This window comes from Fusarium proliferatum (assembly GCF_900067095.1).
Source record: "Fusarium proliferatum ET1 genome assembly, contig: FPRO_scaffold008, whole genome shotgun sequence".
NCBI lineage: Eukaryota > Fungi > Ascomycota > Sordariomycetes > Hypocreales > Nectriaceae > Fusarium > Fusarium proliferatum.
Window position 1 is genome coordinate 387627 of NW_022194797.1, and position 26184 is coordinate 413810.

At 48.0% G+C, this 26184-nt stretch overlaps 11 protein-coding genes and 1 non-coding gene across 12 annotated transcripts; 4 read left to right on the plus strand and 8 right to left on the minus strand.

The window, feature by feature from the left end:
- Nucleotides 1-248: 248 nt before the first annotated feature.
- FPRO_13819 (uncharacterized protein) lies at nucleotides 249-2212 on the minus strand (the record flags this gene model as incomplete). Its single annotated transcript, XM_031218776.1, has 3 exons — nucleotides 249-760; nucleotides 852-1702; nucleotides 1752-2212. The coding sequence occupies 3 exons, from the start codon at nucleotides 2210-2212 to the stop codon at nucleotides 249-251; spliced, it is 1824 nt and encodes a 607-aa protein (XP_031084601.1).
- Nucleotides 2213-3320: 1108 nt separating this feature from the next.
- Nucleotides 3321-4844, minus strand: FPRO_13820 (uncharacterized protein; the record flags this gene model as incomplete). The annotated part of the gene is made up of 4 exons (XM_031218777.1): nucleotides 3321-3791; nucleotides 3860-4356; nucleotides 4411-4459; nucleotides 4521-4844. The coding sequence occupies 4 exons, from the start codon at nucleotides 4842-4844 to the stop codon at nucleotides 3321-3323; spliced, it is 1341 nt and encodes a 446-aa protein (XP_031084602.1).
- A 414-nt stretch (nucleotides 4845-5258) lies between these two features.
- On the minus strand, nucleotides 5259-6167 carry FPRO_13821 (uncharacterized protein; the record flags this gene model as incomplete). Its single annotated transcript, XM_031218778.1, has 1 exon — nucleotides 5259-6167. One exon carries the CDS (start codon nucleotides 6165-6167, stop codon nucleotides 5259-5261), a length of 909 nt encoding a protein of 302 aa, XP_031084603.1.
- Nucleotides 6168-6668: 501 nt separating this feature from the next.
- FPRO_13822 (uncharacterized protein) lies at nucleotides 6669-7946 on the plus strand (the record flags this gene model as incomplete). Its single annotated transcript, XM_031218779.1, has 3 exons — nucleotides 6669-6945; nucleotides 6992-7621; nucleotides 7690-7946. The coding sequence occupies 3 exons, from the start codon at nucleotides 6669-6671 to the stop codon at nucleotides 7944-7946; spliced, it is 1164 nt and encodes a 387-aa protein (XP_031084604.1).
- Nucleotides 7947-8060: 114 nt separating this feature from the next.
- FPRO_13823 (uncharacterized protein) lies at nucleotides 8061-11722 on the minus strand (the record flags this gene model as incomplete). Its single annotated transcript, XM_031218780.1, has 2 exons — nucleotides 8061-10417; nucleotides 10519-11722. 2 exons carry the CDS (start codon nucleotides 11720-11722, stop codon nucleotides 8061-8063), a joined length of 3561 nt encoding a protein of 1186 aa, XP_031084605.1.
- Nucleotides 11723-12597: 875 nt separating this feature from the next.
- Nucleotides 12598-13665, plus strand: FPRO_13824 (OrfE-unknown, trichothecene gene cluster; the record flags this gene model as incomplete). Its single annotated transcript, XM_031218782.1, has 1 exon — nucleotides 12598-13665. One exon carries the CDS (start codon nucleotides 12598-12600, stop codon nucleotides 13663-13665), a length of 1068 nt encoding a protein of 355 aa, XP_031084606.1.
- A 116-nt stretch (nucleotides 13666-13781) lies between these two features.
- On the minus strand, nucleotides 13782-15514 carry FPRO_13825 (uncharacterized protein; the record flags this gene model as incomplete). The annotated part of the gene is made up of 4 exons (XM_031218783.1): nucleotides 13782-14618; nucleotides 14663-14833; nucleotides 14884-15408; nucleotides 15455-15514. 4 exons carry the CDS (start codon nucleotides 15512-15514, stop codon nucleotides 13782-13784), a joined length of 1593 nt encoding a protein of 530 aa, XP_031084607.1.
- A 528-nt stretch (nucleotides 15515-16042) lies between these two features.
- On the plus strand, nucleotides 16043-17205 carry FPRO_13826 (uncharacterized protein; the record flags this gene model as incomplete). Its single annotated transcript, XM_031218784.1, has 3 exons — nucleotides 16043-16606; nucleotides 16657-16947; nucleotides 16999-17205. 3 exons carry the CDS (start codon nucleotides 16043-16045, stop codon nucleotides 17203-17205), a joined length of 1062 nt encoding a protein of 353 aa, XP_031084608.1.
- A 423-nt stretch (nucleotides 17206-17628) lies between these two features.
- Nucleotides 17629-19293, minus strand: FPRO_13827 (uncharacterized protein; the record flags this gene model as incomplete). Its single annotated transcript, XM_031218785.1, has 1 exon — nucleotides 17629-19293. One exon carries the CDS (start codon nucleotides 19291-19293, stop codon nucleotides 17629-17631), a length of 1665 nt encoding a protein of 554 aa, XP_031084609.1.
- A 1862-nt stretch (nucleotides 19294-21155) lies between these two features.
- On the plus strand, nucleotides 21156-22313 carry FPRO_13828 (uncharacterized protein; the record flags this gene model as incomplete). Its single annotated transcript, XM_031218786.1, has 1 exon — nucleotides 21156-22313. One exon carries the CDS (start codon nucleotides 21156-21158, stop codon nucleotides 22311-22313), a length of 1158 nt encoding a protein of 385 aa, XP_031084610.1.
- Nucleotides 22314-23481: 1168 nt separating this feature from the next.
- FPRO_13829 (putative RCO3 glucose transporter) lies at nucleotides 23482-25450 on the minus strand (the record flags this gene model as incomplete). The annotated part of the gene is made up of 4 exons (XM_031218787.1): nucleotides 23482-23949; nucleotides 24004-24784; nucleotides 24833-25111; nucleotides 25332-25450. The coding sequence occupies 4 exons, from the start codon at nucleotides 25448-25450 to the stop codon at nucleotides 23482-23484; spliced, it is 1647 nt and encodes a 548-aa protein (XP_031084611.1).
- A 300-nt stretch (nucleotides 25451-25750) lies between these two features.
- Nucleotides 25751-25836, minus strand: tRNA. The gene is given in 2 exon segments: nucleotides 25751-25785; nucleotides 25800-25836. It is a non-coding gene; the product is annotated as a tRNA-Gln (tRNA).
- Nucleotides 25837-26184: the final 348 nt, after the last annotated feature.

The following is a 26184-nucleotide window of genomic DNA, read 5'->3' on the forward strand; positions in this document are numbered from 1 at the left end:
TTGTTACTAGAAAGCTTGATCTATGCATCCATGATGACAGAAAGAAACACAGTTTCATTGGATCCTGTAATCCGCTCATGCATCATTAGGGTCATTGCCAAAAGACGCCGGCCAATTTTACTACATGAATTTATTTCCCGCCCTCGGCGAAACGCAGTTGGTTTCAGGGGGCGGACGGATTCCAACAAAGTAGTGTATGGTATACTGCTACTTACGAAAAGCTTTTGTCATCGATAACTTGAATTCATTTATAATAACGTGAAAGACTGTTCCTGAAATTTCGGATCCTGGCAATCCTTCTGTTCCTCCCAAGTAGTGATAGCCTCCCCATCCATTATCCCATGTACATATGCGTTTCCAAGAAATAGATATTTGTCGCTAGAGGGGGAGTTTGGACGGACGATATACGGCATGTCTCCCCCGAAAAGAATGCACACAGAGTCCCCAGCCTCTAAACAACAAGGGCCAGTACCAAGATAGCCCTTTTCCGTAATGAAGAACTTTTTACCGTGACTAGGTACGAGATTCTTCAAGAAGGCCGCAGCATCCTCTTCAATGTCACTCAAGATTCTCTCAAGAATATCCACATAGAATGATATCGTTTCCGTGTGTTCTGGAGAGAGCTGGTCCAGCCTATCATCTATGAACTCCCATACTTCAGGTTCTCCAAAGATAGACTCGTTCTGTGGTACAGAAATACAAGCTTGGACTGCCATTTTGATAAGCTGAATCATTGCTTTCAGAAGCTTTTCGTTGTAATCTTCATTGGATAAAACCATCAAAAGTGATTGGAAAGCAAAAGCGGTGAAGGAATTGAGGTAGGAGTGATTTTTTTGGGCGGCTCAGCTGACCGAGAATAGACTGTACTCGGCCACTTATCATCGTTAAAACAATTGGTGTAATAATTTCCGAACCATACTGGTTTTCCAAGAGGTATCCGTGGTCGATGGCCATGCTACCCATAGCCATGATATCAGGATACCACTCCTTATGCTGACCGTTAGTTTCTTTGACCTTGTCGATGTGCAGACCTTTCAACTCCAAGGAGTGGCTGCCGTTCGATGATCTCATTCTCGTCTCCATCGTATTTGAAGATTTGAAACCGTAAAGACTCCTATTGAAACGTGCAGTCGTGTCCTTGTGATGCCACCTCGGTGCCCAAAGGGGACGTCGTTCTTTGTCATTAGGTTCTTTTATGTCTGTGTAATTGAGTATCTCAAGGTTCCTTTCTTCTGATATAACCCTCAAGGCAAATTCTGCAAAGACCGTTGACTCAGCCTTGTGATAGTCTGGTGTGATACCATATGCCCGGACGCCGGCGAGGCCGAGCAACGCGAAGATTTTATCGCGGGGGTCAGTCGCTTGGCAGCATGTCGTCAAAGAAACAAGCAGATATAGACCTAGTAATCCTTCTCTATAGCCATCTGTGAAGATCTCGGAAACCATATTCCACTTAACTCTTGGACAACGACCATGCGAATACTGATTCACCCAAGTCACGACTTGGGTCTTCGGGTCTTCATAACGCATCCCAAGACGTCTCGTTGCCATTTTGAATGTCATGAAGTCGGTTTTAGAGATAACGAGATCCCCCCATAATAGGGTGTACGTAGCTGCAAGTGTAAGCTCTTGCAGGATCCAAACCCTAAAGAAATACGGGGCATTTAGCATAGAGCTCAGAGCCCCCCAAGCTGGCGATTCTCTGGCAGGAAGTCCAAGTTCCTGCAGATAGTCGTTTTCAAGGAAAATACTCTTGTTCTCGTAATTCGTGTGGCCTCCTTTTGGTAAGAGTTGAGATTATCATTTCAGCTGCGGTTGCCTTTTCTGCATCTGCTGGGCCAAGCCATGCATTGACAAGCGTAGCTCCAGAGTAGATTTCCCTCATGATAGAAACTTGTTCAGAACGCTCTTCGAGAGAAGTTTGGTCAATGCAAATTTGGTCGACCCACAGACATCGTGAATCACCAACTAGCCTAAGACGCCTTAAGGCTGTATCGAGGCTATCAGTTATCATAAATGTCTGATCATTGCATTTCATGTGCCTATTTTGAACAGAGGAACCCCACACATAGCTTAGCGCCTCGTACTTGGGAGCTCGCTCTCGTAAGTATGTTCGAAGATTGCCTTGAAGGGGGTCGCTATCTTTTCCGGGGCCGAGCTCAAAGACACGGAAGAAATCGTTGTTGGGCAGTTTGTCGTACTGAAATGTCATTTTGATCTTGACTGGGTCAATCCGTACCGCTTCGTGAGGCTTTTTGCAATAAATAAAAAGTTGACAGGTGGACTCTAATTATCTTCTACAAAGAGAGGAGATAGTCAGTGCCTGATGTGGATTCAGATTCAATGAGCAACCACAGCTGGAAGAAGGACAAGCGAAATGGCGTAAATGTAAGGACAAATTGGTAAAGATGAATGCCTGGCAATTTAAAAGTTCGAATGTCATGCGATGCATTTTTTCTCGCAATCAATCCCCGCATCTTGGGAGCAATGTACATACCAGGCTAGTCAGCCAAGGTAGTAATGCACAGCCGATTGGGGATTGGGCTGTAGCGCACGCAAAGCAGGCACAACCAGGCAGTGTATGCAGACGCCCCTTAGCATAGCCCACCCAAGGACCGCTAAAGGCTCAAGGTCTACACCAAGCTTGCATTTTACATAAGAGCGAATCTGCCTTTTCAGCGCCTTGCGATTGGCTTCTAGGTTCATCACCGCTGATAGGTGCCACAACAGCCTACATATAGCGGTACTCATCCAACTCTGTGATCGAGCTGATTAAATGTAATCAGTCATCCACAACTTAGTTACTACCCCGCTACGCTCAGCCGAGATCTTGACTAACTGGTGATTGGTATCTTCAAAGCGTCTTGTTGATAAGAGCTTTAATCAGCCAAGAGAACTTGGTATTTTTAAATCGTTGAATCGCTCGACAATAAAGCTTAGGTATTACTACAGGTCTCACGTTAGTCGAGGTCGATGGCGTTGTTGTCGGTATTAAAGGATCATACCCAATCGCGTCCCTTTCTAAAAGCCTGTATGGTGATTCCTCTATTCGCGAGAAGGGAAAGGAGATAACACTGGAAGAATGTCGACAAAAATAAGATCGTCTTACTACTTAAAGGTCCTTTATTATTTTTCGACTCTGCCACTCATCGTGACTGAAATGACTTTCCTTGCAATTGAATATGAGTCATGAATTACGAAAAAAGCTCTGAAATATAGTTGCGATACTGTTACTAATTACTGCTTCCTCGCGATAGGGTTACAGACAGCTTTATTGCATGCCATTACCCATCCAATCTTCATGTTCTTCCCCATCTGGCTCATTTCTGATAAGCGGGCGGCCAGCTCTCGGGCACAAATTCAATACCTGCCTCACATATGGCCTCACGAACGGTTGCATCCATCTTGTCCCAACAGTCAAGGCCAATATGCTTCAGATCTTGAAAGCGTTCAGCCTTGACATTGGAAAGCTCTAGCAAAACCCCTTCTAAGTGGCTAAGTTCTCTTTGCTGCTTTAAGCTCTCAGCCACAAATCTCACCTGCAAGGTCACCCATTCAGTGGGGTCCAATTCTAGACCGTCCCAGCCTAAGTGCAGAGATACTATCGATGGCGGTAACACCCGGGTAATTGAATAACGGTCGGGTGAAATTTTAAACATAAGCCGCGTGTTGATAAAGACATGTTGAAGCTTCCCAGAGTCTCGGAACGTGCAGGCGCGGCGGTCGGAGATGACTTGCACAGGGGGAAGGTCGAAGTGTAATGTCTCCAAACTGTGCAGATAATCGCGCATCTTTTCAATAACATTTGCAGAAACCCAGCGCATCGAGAATACTCCACTAGACTCAACAACGAGCGAACGAAGGTCTTTGGCTGCGAAAGATAGTGTTTGTTGAGATCTGAGGGTGATGATGTATCTTCCAACCGCAGGGTTCTGATGTTGGACTGGTCGCCGCCTGAACCTTCGTCCCTCTCTAGAAAGGGAGATTTGGTAATGTCAAGCTGTTCCAAGTTCGGTGCCCGTTTGATAATGGAAAAAATATCCTTATCTATCTCCAATGTTCGAAGATACGGGAGCTCTGTGACTCCTAGAGCGTCAAGAGCGGTGTGTTCAAACATGTGAAACTCCGAATTGTATTTGTAAATGATGTGACTCAGCTTGGGGAGCAGTGCAATCAGCATTGGTATGAGCTCATGGTGCAAAGCCCTATACAGGTTATTCGCCGTCATTGAGTAATTTTTCAGAACCAAACCCTTATCAAGACAATACCGACGGGTGCATAGAAATGCATACTCCAAGATTTCATCAGTGAAGGCTGAATTGAGCATGAATGGATACTCTTCCTGTCTTCCCATACCTGGATCTGCTCAAGTGTCCAAGAATTCGTAAAGCACTCTGCCAATGTCGATACCGAGATCAGCGGTACCCTGCTTCAAAGCGAGGACGGTTCGTTTTACAGACTCGTTGGAGTGTTTTTAATGAACGAAAAGGAGCCGAACCCTGCTAGCGAGGTCTTCCAACGGTGCGCATGAATTGGTTCAGTCTGTTGCCATAAGCATAAAGCTTGGACAGCTCAGAGTCTCCATAGCCAAGTGCAGAGTCATGGTACAGAATATCCTCCGCCACAGCATGCAGTGATTTGCAAGAGGCTGCAAGAGAGAACAAGGTATATTTGTCGATCGAGTACCATGACTTTTGGTCGGGCTGCTGAGGTTCCTGGCACCGCTTTTGCTGGCGCAGGGTTCCGACACCCTTAATAGGTCTTAGGCCGCCTCGACAATGCAGACAAAAGTAGGAGAAAATTTCAACGAGATTATCTCGTGGGAGTGAGGCCAGACCGACCATTATATAGCTTATAAGTGATATTCTAGAAGGTGATCTTAATATGATGAAGCCGTGGGAAAGAGATTATTAGAAGCGGTGAGATCGTCCGATAAGTGGGGCAAGAGGGGGGTTACTTACTAGGACTACTGTAGCACTACCAGTACAAAAGCTAAGAAGTGGGTATACATTAACTTGTGTTTTATGTGAATAATTTTATGCTTTCTAAAGAGCAGTAAGATATTAAACTACATCTATAGCTTTACTGTAAGTTATATAAGTGGGGGTCTATTTATATAAATTTAGTAAATTTCAAGATAAGATCTTTAAAGGAAAGCACCCTTTTAATTAAATAAAGGACTTATAGTTAGACAGTAATTGCAGTTAGTACTCATTTATTAACGTTATTTATTAAGTACATTCGCTATACTATCTTTCCTAGCTGTTAGTTGCCAGAATGCCCTTCTCCTTTAAACCACTAATAAGTCGATAAATACCCTGACAAGCAAGCCTAGCGACTGTGTCTCCCCCTTCTAAGCGCGGATTGAAGGAGCACACGACTAGCGAGGTTGGGTTGATCTTGGTTGGTATCATTCCCATCAACCCCATAACATCCTCAGGTAGAAAGCCCCCAGGCGACGGGAACTCATTGACACGGCCTAGGGAGTCATCGAGAACATCCAAGTCGAAGTGGATGTGTGCTTCCTGAATGTCATCCCTTTTGTCTAATGTCTCAGCGAGAGCAGACGTAAAGTCCACCTTCTTGTTCGCATCACCCCAAATGACATCAACTCCAGCATCTTTGACCGTCTTGCGCTGGATCTCTGAAACATCTCGCAAGCCGCAATATATCATGCGTTTCACATCAACAGGTTGGTGACCGGGCACAGTCTTCATCAAAGTATGCCAGCTTGTTCCAATCATCATCGAAGCGGCCATGGCGTCTAGGTAGCCATTTTCATGTGTCGAGGGGGTATCTAGGTCGTCGTGGGCGTCGAGCCATAACACCCCAGTCTGAGAGGTAGATGACGTAGGTCTTGCTTGGTTGAGGCCAGCCATTGTCGCCGTGCTGGCGTAGCAGTTTCCGGAAAGAACCAAAGGGAACGAGTTATTCGAGACAGCTTTAGAGACGGCGTTCGAAATGCGGCGGAGTATCTCGAAAGTTCGACCAATCTCACCCTCGAATTCGTCAACAGGTGCAACATTGATGAAAGATACAGGCGCCAATTTGGAAAGCTCTTTATCAATACCGTGGGACATGATGCGGAGAGGGCCCCCTCCAACGCGGTGGTCATAAAGTCCTACATGGTAGGGAGCGACGATGATGGTAATAGAGGTGAACCGCATAATGCTTTGATATGTGAAGTAGTGATGGGGGATATTGGCCAGGCTTGATCAATATTTGCCCCGTAAGGAAAATAGAACAAGTTAGAGGAGAGAAACCTTAAATACTTCACAATCGCGCTCATCAGTTAGTGGGTGGATACTATTGTGGCCCCGCAGCTAACGTTACGACTGATATTCGAGGAGTGGGGTTCGAAAGAAGAGCTACCTATTATCTAGTTTGAAGAGCTTATTATCTTGTTGTAACCTCTACTAGTCATAGTTAAAGCCAGGCTCAGCCGTTAACGTACATAGAGCGTAGATATTGTGCTGGGTGTCAAGGGAGGTCATAGACATGACAGTCGGATAAACAATCGTCCGAACCCCAGTAACAGTAATTGAATCACATATTTATAATCAGTTGCTAGCTGACAAATTCGCCCTCGGGAGTTAGAATCAGCACATAAAAGCAGCATGATTCGTTAAATAAGTCAATATCCAATCTTTAATCTCTTCATCGCCATAATGAAAGCTCTTGTTCTAAATACATCCCTGAAAAAGGCAATCGTGGAGGATGTCGATCGCCCAAGTCCCGGGCCCAACGAGATTCTTATCAATGTGCGCGCAATAGCACTAAACCCAGTAGATGAACTATACGTTTCGTCACCGATTGCAGCTCAGGAGAAGAGAATTGTCGGCACTGACTTTGCTGGCATCGTTGTTGAAGCTGGATCTGCGATTGGTGATTTCTCTGATCCAAGAGTCAAAGTCGGGACACGGGTTGCTGGTTTCCTACAGGGCGGTATGTATTTCGTCAGTGGATATTTGATTAAGACTGATAATTGTAGCGTCATCTGTGAATGATCGTCCTGGAGCCTTTGCAGAGTTCATAGTCGTGCCTTATGATCTCGTATGGAAGATCCCTGACAAGCTGACCTTCGAAGAAGCCTCGACCATCAGCATGTGCGGCCTGACCGCTGCCCAGGCTCTATTCGGCCGTCTCGACTTGCCATCTCCATTTTCCTCGGAACCGCCAGCGACGTCCGGAGGCGATGAGAAAATCACCAACCTCTTCATTTATGGATCATCGACTTCCGTCGGACTGTATGCCGCACAGCTCATCCGTATCGTTGCCGGGGTATCTGGAATGTCTATTCGACTGATAGGGGCAGCTAGCTCGTCTAAGCACAGGATGCTTCGGAACAAACCCTACAGCTATGACGTACTCGTGGACTATAGAGATGAAGACTGGGTTCAAAAGGTGAAAGATGCGACAAACGGGGACGGCGTCGATCTTGCGCTAGACTGTATCTCAGAGGGTCAGACAGTATACAGTACCCACGAGACTCTGGCACCTTCGGCAAAGTTTGCAGTCATTCGCGGCCCAGTTGGTGGGCAGTATGATCCAGCACTACTAACTGTCAAGCCTACCTATGGCGCTGTGTGGGAGGGTCTTGGTGTTGAAGTTGGATATAATCGTAAGTGAATCGACATTTCCTTGCAAATCACACATTAGCTCAGCCACGTACTAACACTCTGGAATTAGACGCAGTTATACCAGCAAATCCAGATGCGCATGCGTTTGCAAAAGAGTTTTACAACTTCCTGAGTAAGTCACCGCCATCAGGGAGGGTCCAACTTGAGCCCAATCCTGTGAGACTGATGCCTGGAGGCCTTAAGAGAATAGTACAGGATGGTTTTCGCCTCCTTGGTACGGGCTTAGTTAGTGAGCGGTCAAGGATTGAGAGGCCGGAGCAGTACATGCGCCCAGTTAGTGCTGAGAAATTGGTTTACTCTCTTTAATTTGTAATTTTAAAAGAAGAGTCTATTATCAAGTTTCATCAACTTGATCAACTTAATAACCTATTGTGAAGACCCTTGAGAAACTCTAAACGTGCTCCAAATTGAACTATCATTCTAGTATTTAGGAACTGTACAATAGCTTTCAATTATTGTTATCGTTCGATCCACACACCTCCTCTGTTCTTCTACTGTTACTCCAGGTTTCTCTTCATAATCGCCCCGAGCAGCTCGTAGTATTTGCACAGCCGTAAGGCCTTGGCGGCTTTGGATATGTCGATCAACACCCAAATCTATAAGATCTTGTGCGGCCTGTGTAAAATACTCTAGAGACTCGTAGAAAAATGGGCCATAAGTCGGTTTCATTATCCAGCACTCGATAAGGTAGTGCAAGACTGTCTTTCCGAACGAATCAACATGATTGATGCCATGCTGACTATTACGGACTAAAAGGTCCATGACGGCTGGGAACTCTAGCATAAGAGTGTCGATGGCTTCCTTTGTGTGGCAATACATGGTTGTCCGGCCGAGGCAGTCTGGCTGGTCGGGGTCGCAGCCAAATTGTAACAAAATTGTTGTGGTGGAAAGAGACGAGAATGGGCTTCTGTAATTCTCGATCGCGAAACACAAGGCATTATGGCCTTCCTTGTCTGTGGCATTTATCTTGACGGAGCAATGACCCACCAGGAGTCGAATAATCTTTTCGAAATTACTTGCAGAGCCGACAGATAAGCAAGCACTTTCAAGGATGTCGCAGTCCTCCTCAGTGGAAATTTGCCGCTCTTTGATAAAATAGCTGATGAGTTCGAAATTACCACTTGCGAGGGCGCACGTTAAGGCTGAGCGACCATGATCCCCGCTTTCCCAACTGAGATCCCAACCTAGATCTTCGATCAAGAAGCGGCATGCATCCTCGTTGCCCCCCGAGGCAGCGACACAGATCAGGGCGTCAGCTTGCTCAGATGCCTGTTCAGTTAAGAACTTCCTGCAAGGTTCTGTTTGTGCCATAAGGCGCAAAGTAGGTCTATTACAGTAGGACAAAGCTTCGATAAAAGGACTTTTGAGATATATGTCGGAAATGGGATTGGCACCTGCATTAAGGAGCAAAGAAATGATGTACTCCCGATTCCGTCCACAAGCAATGGCAAGTGCTGTTTGTTCGTGGGCGCCCCACTCTGTCCCAACGTCATGTTCACCATCATGTCTCAAACACCACTTGGCCAAGTTATCCAGAGCAAAATAGGCAGACAAATGAAGCAAAGGAATGGCTTCAGAGTTACGCTTAATTTGTGGTAAATTGTATAAATATTGCCACATGCGTCTGACCTCTGAATCCTTTTCGAAGAAGCTCACGCCTTGCCGAATGATTTGAGTAATGTCCTCCAATTGCTTGAAGTGACGGCCCCATTCGTGGACAGCGTATATGGCCAGTGGTAAATCATTCGCTATATCATTTAAACTTTCGTTTGCAATTCGTTGGTGGGAATTCATTTGTTCGAGGTACTGGATTAAAACAATTGTAGCGTGTTCGTGGAGCTGGGTGGGTGCGAGGCTTAGTATCTGGGAACCAAAAGGGAGTTCAAATTTCATGAGGTAGTCCTTCGCACTTTGGTGTAGAAACGTTACAGTCCGTTGAACAGAGTTTCCAATTTGCCTATCTGTTGTCTGAAGCAGATGACCACAAGACTTGATTAGCTCAATGCACACCTCTTCGCGAGCCAGTAGCCTCGTGGGTTTCATACTAACTGCCTCGCACAGTTCACTTATCGTCAAGGGCCTCATAGCCACGAGGATCCAATAGAGGATATCATATATAATTCTTCCCTTTTCAAACTCAATGTTCTGGAGAATCCGTTCATAGACTGCGTCTAATCCAGTCGGTAGCATGTCCAGAGAGGCTTCAAAACCCAGTAAACCCTGTTTCTGCAGGTCTTGGGACATGTAGCTAACCCAAAGGAAGGTTCCCTCAGACTTTTGCAGAAAGGTCTCTTGTAGCATAGACCGCATCTTACGACTGAGCTGCTTCTTCTGAGCGAGTTCCTGGACTTGGACTGATATAAATCGACTAATGTCCTCTTCCTTGGCGATCGCCGTGTCAAGTTCCAGCTTGATGAAAAGCAAAAGGGCTTCGGGTATGTTCTCTGGGTACCTCCTGCTGAGGCATATGAGTTTCATTTTGGGAGATGAGCTCAACCGTCGTCGACTAAGTCTCTCAAACTTTCGGAGCAAAAGGGACAGGGAGCTGGCTTCGCATTCGTCAAGGGCATCGATGACACAGTAGATGGTCCTGAATTTAGACTGAGCAATGGCGTCTTCAAAAAGCTTCCACAAGGCACCGAATGACTTTTCTTGGAATAGTTGGTTGGATTGTTGTTTCCACTGCGGTATAATCGTGTTTACGAGATCTGGTTGACAGGAGATGAGTTGATGCATTAAGCCTCTTAGAATGCTGACTGCCGTGTTCTTGTATCGACCTTGTTGTCACAGAAGAAGAATATGGTCGCAGTCCCAGACCCTTCTGATATAGCCTCAAAGTGTTTGGAAAGATAAATTGACATGAATGTCTTTCCCATACCAGGCGCTGCTGAGATCCAAAGTAGGTGAGGGGGATCCTTTTCCCAAGTCTTAAATTCATCTGTAGATATGATCCATTCACAGGTTCCATCACAGATATCGCCCTTGGCATCAAGAATGCCCTCGCGATCCAGTGAAGAGTCTGTGACGAACATAGCTCGCAGACACTCATCTACTTGAAGGCCGACAGGCTCTGAAGCTTTTGTTTGCTGAACCTTGGCTCGCTTTCGTGGCTGCAATAATGTAGGAGGGATAGACATCAAAAGCTCTTTGGCATACGCCGCGGCTACCAAAGCTGCATACTCCTGCCATCCCTTGTTTTTGTGAGAATCTGAGTAGTCGCAAATACCGCGAATCACAAGACAAGGAAAGGTATCCATTACGCCTGCTGCCTCCATCTCAAAGCAAACGTTCATAATCTCTTTGGATATTTGGTCTCGAGTAAGTGCATCTTTGACGACTTGGTTCCCTGATGCAATCCGGCCGTAGTGGATAACTGGGCCGGTTTGTTGACGAGCCTTCCTGATAATAAGTTGCGAAATGTCACAGGCATCACAGTTCGAATCTGAGGAAGTATGAGGGCACCCATGGTGAAAGAGACGATCCTCAACCACTGGATGGGAGTAGCGAGGAAGGCGAGGTGCAGTCTCGGCTAGAATTTCAAGCATCCGGTTTTGTCCTCCGCCATGGCTAGCCTCAAGCTTTGAAACCATAGTCAGCAACGACTGGGGAGGACTGATCGCTTTAGCAATTCGCTGAAAATGGTTGTTGGGCAATGCTTTCCCCAGATCGTATTGTATAGCGTCGGTGCTGACCACAACATCACCAAGGCGTACGTCAACTGCCCCGGGTGCCCCGCCGGCGATACCGACCAGAAAGCGATATTGGAGATGTGGGAACGTCCGATTCATATTACTTGCAACGATAGCTGCGTTGTTGTTTCCATATTGTGCTTTGGGTAGACAGGCGATGACCACGTTATGACCGTTAATGCTTCCGAATTCGTAACAGTTACTGTCCTGTGGATGTTGGTGCAGTGGCTCATGTCTATGATCTAACATAGCTTGAGCAGCTGTCATCTCAAGCGGAAGGGCGGAGATCCACCCGACTGCATAGTCATCGTACTGCAAGGATCGGAGGCTGTCCCCGCTGTCAGCTCGTTGTCGCTTAGGCAGCCAAGACTGCGAAGTCTCGAATGAAGCCATTCCTACGGCGCTTTAGAAGCACTATAGTCAGGTATCTTCGCTTCAAGGCAACAAAACGTGATAATGGTGAACATATGACAGGCAGCAAAGATGAGGGGAAGAGCTGAAATTACAAAACGCACAGCCTGATTTCTTGCTCAGCCGCACGGAGGACCGTGAATATTCATGTATACCAGGATTATGCCACCACTATATGCATATCTAGGATACCATGCAATTTGGAAATCGCACCTAACTAAACGTAACTCAGAATGTCGCCTAACAATATTTAGCGACGATTACCGTTGGTAGGCAGCGAGCAACAGTGATAGAGCTCTCGTACTCAATCTAACACCAGATTACATACAATAGGAAAAGGTGACAAACATCTAATACTAAGAATTGATCATCGAGTATCAACGATTCGGCTTCTCGGGTTAGTTAACAGCGACACTCTAAGCTTAATCCCCAACCTCTAACCAGTTCAGGAAGCTAATTCAAGCTTAAAAATCGGTCCTCCGACAGACTTCTCGACAACAAGTGCCGAGCCCCAGGCTAATGTGCTTTATTTCCGGTGAGCTTCATGTTCCTCCGGTGTGATAGGTGGGAGAATACCCCAGAATATGCAGCGCAGCGTCCCCTGCGGAGGTTAAACTTCCGCGTGACCCGAAATGGCATCTCGTTATCGACATGGAACACCACGTACCCTCTGCGCCAAGCCGTGCATCCCTGTGCTGCTTGTCGAATTTAGATATCATCCCCGGGTTTGGGGGATCATCGTGGATGAAAAGCGCACGAATAGTTGATCACCACTATGTCTTTGCTTCAAGTATATAAAGAAGCAATGGATCAGTTCTGTAATTCACCCGAAGCTTCCAAGCTCAAGGATCTTTAAGATGCTGCATCTCTCTTCCATCCTGACCGCCGGTCTCGCCCTCATCAGTGCCGCCAACGCAGCCTGTGGCGATGGCTCCCCGCAAGGCGTAGTCTCCGGCTCCGGCACCTTCACCGCCACCGTCAACGGCGCAAACGTCTACTCCGGCACCGACTACCGTCTCGCCATCCAAACTGCCCTCGACCGGATCAGCAGCGGACAGCGCGTCACGGTCCGCGCATCCGGCAGCATCGGTGCCAACACCATCAGCATCACAAGCGGCAAGACGTTCGAGGTCTGCGGTACCATGAACGTCGGCAACAAGTCTGGTCGTGGTGCTATTGAGGCTATTAACCAGAACGATGTTAAGATTCCGTACCTTAAGATGACGGGTAACCCGTACTTTGGGTTGAGGTTCTCTGGCACAAGAAACTTGGCGCTGGGGGATATCACGTTGAATCTTAGCGGTGGAATTGGTATCCGTTTTGATCGCGATGCGAACTGGAATTATGGTGTTTCCATGGGTAATATCGTGGTTACCGGTGCTGGAAGCCACGCTGTTGAGACTTTCAAGATTGACGGTCTTACTATCACGTCCGTCAAGGCCAAGGATGTCGGTGAATGCGGTTTACTTATCCAGGAGTCTCGAAACGTCAAGGTCGGTTATGTCGAGGGTATCAATGCTGGAGCTGGCACCGGGTATGCCACCCTTCGCTTCGCCAACAACAATGGCCAACTCGCCAATGGTCAATACACCACCACCAACGTCTTTATCGATAAAGTGTACTCTCGCGGTGGCGGTCGAGGTATCTTCTGTGTTTCCATGTCCGGCGCCACTGAGATCAAGAACATTGATCTTGCTGACAATGGGAACAACGCTATCCTAATCGAGAACTGCTACAACTTTGCTATTCGAGATGGCGTCATCAACAGAGGAGGCGAGGTCCGCGTTGCAGCACGAAGCGAGTTCCCCAACAACAGTGGCATTTACGTCAAGGCACAGGTCAACAGCAACACTGTTCGGGAGTCGCCTTGTGCTGAGAACATTTACTGGGGAATTACTGGTAACGCCCAGAAGAACATTTGCTAAGCAATGAAGCAATGGTTATGACGGAATGGCGGTGGGTCAACACGCTCGTTTGCCATGATGGCTTGGAGGCTCCTTTGTATATAGGTTGAGGATGATAAGATACATGACAAATATTATCATTTTGATGGATAACATGGATCTTCTAGCGTAAACTCCGGCAATCCAGCCTGCATCATTCCGCACCACCAGACTCTGGCTCTATACTCAACGCCTCTCATCCCCAAGAGTATATCCGCAGGATATCCATAGTCGATACCATCATCCACCTGCAAGTTTTGAAGAAATCTCCCAACAAAGCTCCCCAGAAATGGCCGAGTAAATATGCTCACCAGGAGCATCCTCTCCTTGCTCATAATTTCATTGCCGCCGTGGGTCTCTATCATGATCAGGTATCGTAGAGCAGTCCCGAGAAGGAAAAATGCTGCTACTGAGCTATAAGTCCCGGCTGGAGGGTCAAATAGCAGGTGTATGGCGTGAGCAATCTTGTAAGCATAAGACATTGCAATTCGTTGGCTCGGGTAATTTAGTATAGGCCCTCTTGCATATATATCTATAGATTCGAGTTCGCAGAAGCCCAATGTTGAGTATATAAAGAGGCACGTCATCCAATAGTAGCAGCTCAGATAAACAACTGCGAGATCATCATCGTTCTTCGGTATCGGTAAGGGCTCCCTAGTATATGTATAGTCGTAAGTAGTAAGCGACTCTCCAAATCCCAGCCCCAGTGCTAATATCTCAACCTCGCAGGTGCGACATCGGGTCAGGATAGAATTATAGAGGTCGATATCTAGAGTTTCTCGGAAGGTATCGAGATCTTCTAGAAGCAATGGTACTTCAACCAATATGTCAATGAGTTGGTTGAGGGGGGAGTTTGTTACTGAGCGCCAGAGCTGTGATTGTTTCCAGCCGTTGTTGTATGGCGATCGTTTGCGTCGTGAGATGTATGCGTTGATCTATATTTGTGAGCTGGTGAGGCAGCATATGAGGTGAGACTTACCAAAGTTAGACGACCATCCGCAAGAAGCTGTTTTCCCATGGCAGACCATGAATCTTCCGGTCCGCGACTTAAAATGAGAGCAGTCTCCCCATCTATGTGCTTTCTGAAACCATTGATCTGCGATACTGGCGAGTTCTTTTGAGCTGCGGAAATGCCAGTGCCGAATAATTGCTGTTGGCCAATTAGTATCTCTATTCGCAAAATTCATGAGGTTATCTGACCTCGTATACTCGCATGAGCTGAATGGCAGCGAGGATACCATCCTTGTTTCGTGACGGAGATATAAATGACGTTGCCATTTGCTGCATTGCTAGGCCATACGCCTGTTGACTCTTTTTCATGAGCTGGATGTCATTGTTGGTGGCGCCAAGCGTCGCTGTGCTGAGTGCCATAGCGACGTATTGAAGACTAGCTTCAACTTCGCTCAGAGCCTCATAGAGCTTCATCCACTTGGTACTGGTTATACCTGAGGCTTTCAGGGAATAACCACTTCCACCAGACAGATAATCTGACCAGAAAAGACCAGTGAACTTTTGGGTTCGAGCTGTCCTTGTGAGTGAGTCGTGAAGTATTACCACCGGTCCCGAAGTTGAGCTTGGTGATGAGGATGGACTTCGTGATGGAGATTTGGTGTATGATTTTTGCGTGGATCCTTCGGTGATGAGCCATATCGGCTGACGCTCATATCCCTCGCATGGAATACCTAGGGCGAGACACTGACCGCAAAAGGGCACTTTCTTATCGCACTAACCAACGATTAGCAGTGACCGTTGGGCGGACCGATGGACTTACACCCTTTTTGCGCCTTCGACAGGTGACGCATGCCTTGGATCTACCGGGCACACCAACCATCTTGGGCTATGAAATGCCGTCAGCTCACAGATTACGTTCTGGCAACCACAGGATAAAGATATAAAGGCGACGGTATCATTCCAGAAGAAGAACCAAAAGGCGCAGGGCTGGGCCACCCAACCGAGTTCTTCAGTGATGCTTCGCTTAGTTCTTCGGTTTCGCTTGGGTCAGCTCAGCCCTGGATGATGATGACGGCATTGACTTTTTTCCAGCGCGGATTGACTCTCGATGTAGTTTAGCGCTCAACCCCCCACGATGCATTTTCGTTTACGAGGGGTTTCGCATTCGCTTTGATTGGAGTCTTTGCGGGCTTGGCAAAGTGAATGCGAGGGATTGCCGTTGCTTTATCTAATTGTAGATTTATCGTGCGCCAAAGGATTGGGCATGACAGCTACGATATTAACTGCCGAGAGGTAGGGCTGGCCATATACCGTGAAGCCGTAAAATATATATAACATGCTCAATTTCTCAATGAGAATACGCCTTCGATCTGCTTCATCTCTCAATAACTAGACCAAGCCCAACACAATGGCAGCTCCTACACGACCCCCAGCCAATGCCTTCGTCGCTAAAGCCCGCAAGGTCTACAATCCAATTGGCTTCTCCAAAGGCTACAACTTCATCCTCTGGTTCATCTTCGCCGGGGCCATGTTCGGCTTTGCCCTCGCTCGAATGATGTTCCTCAATTACAATAGCATTTACTGCAACCCCAACAGCAAGGGTAATGGTGCAGGCCCCGGCGAATGCTGGTCTTACAACAGAAAGGACCTTTACAAGATCGGCATCAAAATGCATCTCTACACCATCATTCCGGCTTCATTTCTCGTTGTCTTTCAATTCGTTCCTTTTATTCGATACAAAGCACTGCTGTTTCACCGTATGAATGGATACATCGTCGTTGTTCTGGCGGTAATTGGGACCGTCGGTGCCATCATCATTGCGCCTATCGCCTTTGGTGGCGCACTTTCGATTAGAGCTGCTGTAGGTCTCATGTCGATCATGTTTCTCGGGTCACTCTTCCTGGCGATATGGAATATCAAGACACTGCAGCTTGAGCAACACCGTGCGTGGATGCTTCGCGCATGGTTCTATGTAAGTCTACCGCAACCTTCATTGTGACTGTCAGCAACTAACGAAGCCAGGCTGGTTCAATTATAACTTTGCGAATCATCATGATTATCTCCGCCGTAGTTATGTCCAAGAACCCGAGCTTCCGACTCCCAATGCAATGCGCCAAGGTCGCTTCTTTCTACGACGACACCAAGTCTTTGATCGCCAAATACCCTACCTGCGACGACCCTAATGCCTGGGTTGCAGTACAAGGGGACATGTCAGGAGAGAGTACGGAGAACATTGCATCCGCTCTATCGCTAGGATTCTCCATGGCCATCTGGCTAGCACTAGCCATCCACGCAATCGGCATTGAAGTCTATGTAAGTCGCTCGCCAAACTTTCCCCAATAATGATCTAACAAGGATTCGCAGCTTCACTTAACACCCGCAGAGACCGAGCGTCTTCGAAAGATCTCCTTCCAACGACAACAAGAACGTGGTTTTAAGAACCCCGGAAGTAGCGGGCTTACGTCTGACCGTTTGGGTGACGCTGAGACGTGGCGTCCGAGCACCGATGCGACTGCATATCCGCCTAGCAAGGGGAGTGATAGTGACATTTCGAAGGTTGCAGCGGCTTAGTGTTCCGGTGATGTAACACTGAATGATGCGTTGTTGGATGGGGGAAATAGAAGGTCCGTTTAGATCCGGAAATTGTGTCAGCCCATTTTTAGCCGTTAACTAGGTTTGACATGACATGTTGACACGCGGCAGATGGCAGATGACATTTATGAGATGAGGGCAGAGGTCTTGCGCTCGGCATCATTCGTTGGTTCATTTCTGGAGCTGTTGTATCATTGCATAGCGACTTGTTTGTTTCAATAGAACTTTACCATTAAAGGGACGGATGATCACAAATACGGTTACCAGTAAGAGCTCAGTGACGCAACATAGAAGATGAATTCGTAATCTATCCTAAGCATAAGAGGTATCATAACTCAAACAACTCTAAGAAACACAACGCAGACCGTAAATCATCCAATCATCATCGTATCATGAACCATATCATTGATCCTTTCTATCCAGCTTCCCAATCAATTTCCCACCATCAAGAATGCTACCAAACATGGCAGCCTCAAACAAGAAGTTGACCTGCCAAGCGTGATGGTTCGCATGGGCAATCAGCCAGACCATTTCCAATACCCGACCCTTAGCGAAAAGCTTAGCCATTCGTAGCCTCGACCCTTCGGCTAACTCCAACTCGCGAGCCTCATCGACCTTGCCACCCCGCACGTACTCGAGAGGACCAGTCACGAGATACCACCAGAGTTCTTTGAGGAGAGGCTCTTCGCCGTGGCGTGCAAGATGCTCGTGGACGTGGTTGCAGGTGTCTTCACCGTTGCACGCGTATCTAGCGTCGAGAGGTCGAGAGAATCCAGTCAGACGGAATTGCTTATCGAAAACCTCATCAAAGTCACCCTCGCTCTGAGGCTGAGCGGGTGTCTTCCTCGCCTTGGACCATCCCAGCAGAGCACGACGGAAGAACATGTGGCGATCGTTCTGGATATGCCATGTATACAGCGCAGCACACATCCTCGCAACAGGCTCATGCCATCGCTGAGTGAGCATCCTTGCGCCCATCACAGCATACGCATCATACACCCTTCTCAAAACATCCTCGCTCACGATACCAGTGTCCGTTATATCCGTGACATTCAAGAACGAGTTCATGACCTCTGAGTTGACAAGGTCACATCCAACGTCAACGACATCGGTGCCTGGTGAACTAAAGACAAGATCGGCCATCACAGCGCCAGGGTCAAAGCCTCGTGCTGTAGCCTCAGCCGCCATGCCGAGAAGACTACTCTCAGACAGCGAAACGATCTGAGCAGTTCGTCGATCAAGTCGCGCAGATCGATTTAGCAGATGGCCCTTGTGCTTCTTCTCAAGGGCGATCTTGCCCTGGATGTATCGCTTGCCGATAGCCACTGCATCGCGACGCTCCGGACCGCCAGGGGTTCGTAGCGCATGAGGATCATTAAGGCCCTTCTCCAACAGAGGCTCAAGGTTAGGAAAGACATAGTTGTATCCGTGTTCGTAATAGAAAGCCATGTCTGTGACATAGTTGGAGAACATGGTACTTGAATCAGCAGCGCCCATAAGAAGACTAGCGATACCGCATCCAAACAAGGCGTTCGTCGTCTTGAGAGCTTCAGGCCAATCCTCTGCGCCAAGGACGTGAAGGATCTCTTGGGAAACAGGGCTCAACCCAGCGCCCTTGGGTGGTAAGACATTGCCGATCGCATGCTGGGAGGATTTCCATGCCTCTAGCTCAGGGGAGAGTCTTAGCTGAGTCACTCTGGGTCCTGAACCAGGCGACGACAATGATTCAGTTGACGAAGCACCCGAAGCATCTTCAATATCCTCAAATACTTCGATAACGAAAGTGCTTGCATGATACGACAGTCTCTGGAGATCATCAACAGTGCCGCGTCCGATGAGACTTCTAGCTTCAGTGTACCCAGCATGCTTGGGCTTGGCTGTCCTTCGGGTAAAGAATCTCCCGAGCCCACGACCCCGGAGACCCTTGCCCCAGAAGTACGGGGGGATATCGGCGGTGGAACTTGAATCGTGTAGGGCACGGTCTTTAGGTTTTATCTTGAGCCCGCTGAGGTCAAACTCGCCCCAGTAGGCTTTCTGAGGCCAGGGTAGACACAAGGGGAAAGACATTTCGATCGACAAGGGGAGATTAGTGAGTTGATAGTTTACGAGGGTAAGAGAGTCTGAGCGTTGATGGATCCCTACTAGGGCGGTTCACGAGGTTCCTTTTATAAATTCATTTTCATCACAGGGAGACTGCGGATTAAAAAGCGCAGATGGCATTACCGAGGAATATCTGTACATGACTGAAAGAATTACCGATTTGTCTTGCAGTATGGCTGTTGGTTCTGCAATTCTTTCTGGTTGTTGGTGAGGCATATCAACTAGGGCCTAGATCCAGAAAACAGGGATGCACAAATTGAACTGGTGGTGATGATCCACTTGTCTCCTCCTTGATTACCGGGGGCGTGTCTCGGATCGAGAAGTTTGTTCTGCAGATCATCGTGACGGTGTGGTGGGTTACGCAGCCAACAGTCCAGCACCAAGGGAAGTCAGGTCCCTGGTATTGATGCAGGTTTGTTAAATGTCTCAGTGAGCAGCCCTAGCGGACAAACCGGTAATCTAAGAAGTATTCCGGTCTCTGAGACAACTCGCTCAACAGCAAAGGCGAAGTCTCGAGGTTTGTATCGCGATGGCGAGATTCAGTATCATATCAGGTGTTTTGACAGCTCGTCCACGTTGCATCGCAATGTTGCAATCAACATGCAGATTTTGAGTGCACTTATGCTAAAATCCCATAGGAAATAAGCCGTGCGGCGGAATCTTTGCGTGATCGATTCCCGGCGCTAGCACCAAACGTGGCATAACTCGGTAGTTAGCAGATCCACGCTGTCAAGCAACAAGCCATTCTCCTGTCTACACGTGAACAGACCCAGCTCCACTCGCGTTACCAAAGAATGCGGGTTCGTCACATACGCGCATCGGGAGAAAGAGAACGCTTGCCGAGATAGGAAGGGGGACAGTTCTGGTTACGTCTTGAGGAGGGCGGTGAGACACAGCACGTACTTTGCTGGAGGGGAGTCCAGAGATACTGAGGTTGGGAAATAAGCAAAAGGTGGCAAATTCTAGAAGCTCTGGAGCCCATTTTTGTCCTTCTAGAATAATTCTCAGAAATGTAATAAATTGAAGGCGTTGTTTCAGGCGTAATGCCAGCAAGTCCTCGTCACGAGCAATACACCATCATGACATCAGATTGGGATTCCGCATTCAGCTACAGAGCACCCACGCTAAACTGAGACTAGACAAGGAACAATCATTATCACCAGCGCTAAATTAGCATTTCCCACGTCCTGACCAAGAATTGAAACCGGGCCGGGCCTCCAAAGCACAAATCTCCTCCTCCGCAAATGTCAATTGCCACGAGTGAGCGTTTTTCCAATCTTAGAGTTGCTGACAAGCATCTTACTCCTCTGCATCAGGCCTCGCTCTAAAGTCTATATGGTTAGACTAGAAAGATCGAGATCAGTGGCGTGCGGGATGGGCTTGGGACGGTGGAATACTAATCACAAGCTGGGTTCAGGTCATGTTATCAGCTGCGACGACGGCAGTGGATTGTCTTTTAGGCTGTTAGCCCGTGTAAATCCTTGCCGTGATCTTCCCCATTCCTGACATGTCCAAACCCGGCATTGTTGAGTGGGAACATATCCTCTCATTGGGTCACATTCCAGGGTCTCGGCAGGTTTTTTCTCACCCACTTGTGCTGAGGGAACGCACAAACCAGTTGGCAAATGTCGATTAAAACAAGTACCTTGTTTCTCCCACTTTCTGGCCCCTCCCTTTGTGACCGTAACCCTTTGAGCCATTCATCATATCATCCTGATTCTTGACACTGCCCCCCCCTCCTTGCATGACATCCTGCATGAGAGAGACAAGGCTCCAACCAACATACATACGAGCCCACACACATTCGATTGCTAAGACAGCAGTGACTAATGGCACCGCCGTCAGATGGTTTGTCCTCGATTCACTACCGGCCGCTAGATCTGGCGGCGCGTGAAGTGAGGATACTGGAGCTGCAGCCCTCGCCGAACAACGACATCAACGACCGAATCGTATGTCGCCTTGTCCACGAGAAACTATGCGATGCGCCTGATTTCATTGGTCTTTCCGCTCTTTACGGCGACATCACAAAAACCGAGCCCATTCAACTCAACGGCCAAAGAGTAGCTATACCGTCCGACCTCGCCGAAGCGATCCGCTACACGCGCGAAGTCTTCCTAGGACCCCGAGCCCAATCCGTCATCAACAACGCCTCCTCCTCAAGGGTCGATCTTGAGACAGAAAAGACAATCAGTAATCACCAACAACAGCAACAGCCCTCCCCACCACCATCGCCGACAAAGAAACCTCCCGGATGGCTACGCTCATTCCTCCGCAAACTCGTCGACCCGGGGGCTACGAGATGCGACAAGCCTCCGCTACGAATCTGGATCGATCTATTATGCATCAACAGGCGCGACAGGAAAGAAGAGGCTGAGCGACGTGCGCATATGGCTCGTGCGTACCGCGAGGCGAAGCTGGTCGTGGGATGGTTGGGACCCAAGGATGCGACGTCTGATCTTGCGATTGAGATTATCAGGGCGTGGGATAAGTGCATGCCGGCGAATTTTGGAGAGCCAGGAGATCGTGAGGCGAACCCGGCCAACTACGCGCCGATTCTGCAGTGGATGGGGCCCGTGGCTCATCTCAGTGACATTCCTGAGGGGATCACGGATCCGACGGAAGTACCCAGCTACAAAGCCATCTCTGGCTTTCTGAACAGGCCGTATTTTCGGAATACGTGGATCCTGGATGATATCGCCCAGGCGCAGTTTCCGACGTTCATGGTCGGCGATGGCATTGTGTCTTGGATGCAGATTCTTCGCCTCAATCGTGTCAATGAGGATATTAAAGATCACGGTGCGGAAATGTTTCCCAGCGAATTGCGGCCTCTACTAGAGTACATGCCTCTCGGTAGTGTGTACACGTTTCTTAAAGAGTTTGATCGTCGGCAGAAACTAGAAGGATTTCGGCCTGTGTTCTCTAATACACCTGCAAGTTCTATCAGGAGTTCGGCGTCAATGACGGGATTGAAGACAAAGGGAAGATGAACCTACTGGGTTTTATTTGGTTATCTTGGATGGTATTACGTTCTTGGGTAATTTGCTATATTTATGCTATGGAGAATGAAGGGTTCGTTACGGTTATGAGTTTGTTTTGATATTCAAGCTTACAGGCTTAGATAGCGGCGCGAGATATACCCTATCGTGAGAAATGTCAACTCACCAAGTCAATTCACGTCCTGTGTCTAAGTACTTATTCTAAAGCTGTACCATGATGTTCCTGAGCTGCATCACTCTTGCACAAACGGTAAGCCATATGCAAGCTGAAGAATCGTCAGCCTCTTCGGTCGACATTTAGAATAGTCCAAAGCTGCAACAATGCCGCTCTCCCGATGGACCAGACCCCAAACTCCAGCCCTACACGATGGTTTTGTGTTTAATGTCACCACCCGGCCCGGTAAGCCCCATCTAGAATCAGCCCATAAGCTGATACCCGTTCTGGTTCCCGACATAGCCAAGCCACAAACATCATGGAATGCCAAGAATCGGAAGATCATCGTTCAGGTTTCAGCCACATCGTTCATCTGCCGAATTAGAATGTGACTGACGGTTGCGGTCGTCGGAATGTTGATTGGCCAACGATACGAGTTTTGCTTTTGTTCTGGAAGACGCTGGGCTGGAATGCGGCTTGGGGCCACAGTCTCAGAAGTGGTAAGCTCGCGCTTCGGGCTCGGCCTTGGCCTTGAGATAGCCTATGCTACGTGTCGGAAAGTGTGAGATCCGAATAGATTTGATCAGTCGTGGTGGGGTCTAGAAAGCTCGATATGATTCTATTTTGATAGAAATCGAATGATAGAGTACGTAAGGATCCCGACGCATCTAGAAAGTTACAGATGGTTGCCAGAATAGGATGACCCATTATTCCGAGGAACGCTCCGTTGCCAGACGGAGGTTTATGCAGCCGTTTTAGGCTGGGCATTGTGACCAAGGGTTTTTTTGTGAAACATCAGCTGGCATGCAATGTCTGATTGTTCGCCAAGCACTTGTAGCACTTGTTGTTGGGCATGCGAAGTCCTCTGCCTAGTTTCAGGTCATACTGCATTGTTGTATGCATCCAAGAATTCGGTTGAGTTCACTGTTGCATTGGCAAAGCTTGGCCAACGGCGGTCTCACATTGTGACTGCATTCGGTGGCAAGGAATGTAAAGAGAAATTAATTAGTAACTAAAATCCAAATTCACCATTGGAGTCGTGGATCCGTGTGAATTATCCGGCCTTATCGGTGCCGTTTCATTACTCTCGTCGTCTGTCGAGTTGACGTTCGATGCCGAATGTCCATCGCCAGCCTGTTGCTCGGGCTGCTCATTCGCTGCCCATCCCGCATTCTGCATCTGTTGAAAGCTCCATGTCGGGTTGAATCCCGGACTCTCCCAGGCATGCCTCACTCTCTCATACATCTCGTCAATCTGCTCCAGGGTCATCTTGCTAGTTTCGTATACCATCAACCATACAAAAGCGATGGAAAGGAGACAGCACGACCCCCAGATAAAGAAGATCTTGAGTCCGAATGCGTTTGCGCCTCTGCCGAGTATGTATGGGGGCGCGTAGGCTACTCCAAAGTTCAAGAGCCAGTTTGCTGTTGTTGATACTGACATGGCCTTTGCGCGTACTTTGAGCGGGAAGATCTCTGAAGTCACCACCCAGGCAACCGGCCCCCAGGACGATGCGTAGAAAAACACGTTGAGAGCACAAAAGACGACAAGGACCATGTTAGCCGCCCCTCCATGAGACTTTTCCATCTTGTCCTGGGTTGCCGAGTACACAGCTGCTATCAGCAACTGAGAAATGCCCATGCCCAGAGCGCCAGCCATGAGGAGCTTTCGTCTTCCCCATGATTCGATGACGATGAGACCAGGAACAGTACAAACGCAGTTGATGATGATCATGGCTAGGTTGGTGAGGAAGGGCTTGTTGACCCCGGCATTGCTGAAGAAGGTGGTTCCGTAATACATAACGAAGTTGATGCCAGTTAGTTGTTGCAGCATCTGCAGTCCGCAGCCAGTCATGGTCCGACGGCCAAGGGAAGAGTTTCTCGCGAAGAGAGCTTTGTATGTATCGAGGCCGAGAGTTAGCTCATACTGATGGTTTGCGATAATCTCTTGAAGCTCATCCACCAGAGCGGGGTGCGTCTTGTCCAGTCTGCGAAAACGACTTAGAGATACTTCTGCTTCTAGTAAACGCCCTTTCTTAACGAGAAAGCGGGGAGTCTCGGGGAGATAGATAATACCGCAGGCGAGGATGATGCCGGGAACGAGCTGGATGCCAAGTGGTATTCGGTATGCGGCATCGCTGTCGATATTGGATGTGCCGACGTTGATAGTAGTCGCGGTTAATATCCCCACCGTGATGGAGAACTGATACATGCATATTATGGTCCCGCGTATCCATTTCGGCGCAGTCTCGGACTGATAAAGAGGGACGAGAACGGAAATAGCTCCGACTGCAACGCCAGCAAGTAACCTTTTGCCATCAGCATAAACCACGGCGTATTACAGATAAATAACGTACCTCCCGACTAACAACATTGGTGTTGCTCGAGCACATATTTGAAAGATGGCTCCGATACAAAATGTAGTGACGGCTGCGAGCAATGTCTTCCGCCGCCCGATGCTGTCACCAGATGGGGCCGCGACCAAAGCGCCAATGACGGCTCCACCGCTGAGAATGGCGACGATGAGAGATGAGTCTTCGGGACAGAGATCGATGTGGCCTTGGTCGTCTTTGCAGGATTGATTGGTGCTGAAGTGGTCTTTGAAGACGGCCATGGCGAGAATACCATTGATGACGCTATGAGTGAGATGAGGTTAGTCAGGGCCATAGTGTTGCCGATCAATGTGAATAGGGGAGACCTTTGAGAATATCTCGCGAAAACCATACTCAACGCGCAAAAATCAGGCGATAGAACAAAAGAGAGCGGAGAGAATAGCACCGTCGCATGCAGGCACAAGGCGATGCCTACCGTGCCGCAGAATAAATCAATCAATCCAACGAGACATTAAAAACTCACCCCAGATCATAGCCAAACAACAACCCGCCCGACGCAACAAACAAGCCAATCGTGATAGCCCAACTCGACGACCCGGCAAAGTTGTCAGGCTTATGCCAGCCCATGCCGAGCAGCATCATGTCGATACCATCGACGAGGAAATTCGGATGATGCTGTTTTTCAGGAGTGATGAAGAGAGTATGGGGAGCCAATGAGGAAGATGCGGAGAAGGGGGCAGGTGACGTGAGGCTAGGCTGCTATAAGGTTGGCGTTGATGACTGGGCTCCACTTGATGACTTGGAAAAAGCTGGGGTTGGACCCTTGATGATGTGACGGGCATCGCGACGCGTCATTGGTATTTTGCAACAAACACAGAGCGAAACAGAGAGAAGAGTGGATTTTAGCAAAAAGTGATAACTTGATGGAGTTGAGAAAAAATGAGGTCCTACCCGGGTTCGAACCGGGGTCTTTGGAAGACTTTGAGGGTGATCAAAATCCAACGTCATGACCACTAGACTATAGGACCGTGCCATTTAAGATTAATAATTATTTCGGCCACAGTTTGTAAATATAAAGATTGCGCTAACGTAAGCGACAGTTAATGCAGATAAAAAGCACTCCAGGGTATGGAAACAACAGATAATACGGCATTATTAATCCAGACTCAAGAGAGTATACATGTATTAAGGATGACTTAATAAAGAGGAGATATTGCCTTTCTATTTTTACTTTTTTAGGCATAACTGCAGAGATGTTAATTACTTAGATATATTGGCAGAATTGGGATTATGGATAGGGAAGTCAAATGCCGCTTCAAATCAGTATCTTATCACACCATAATTACTCAGAGTCAAAAAGCGAGTGTGCAGTACAG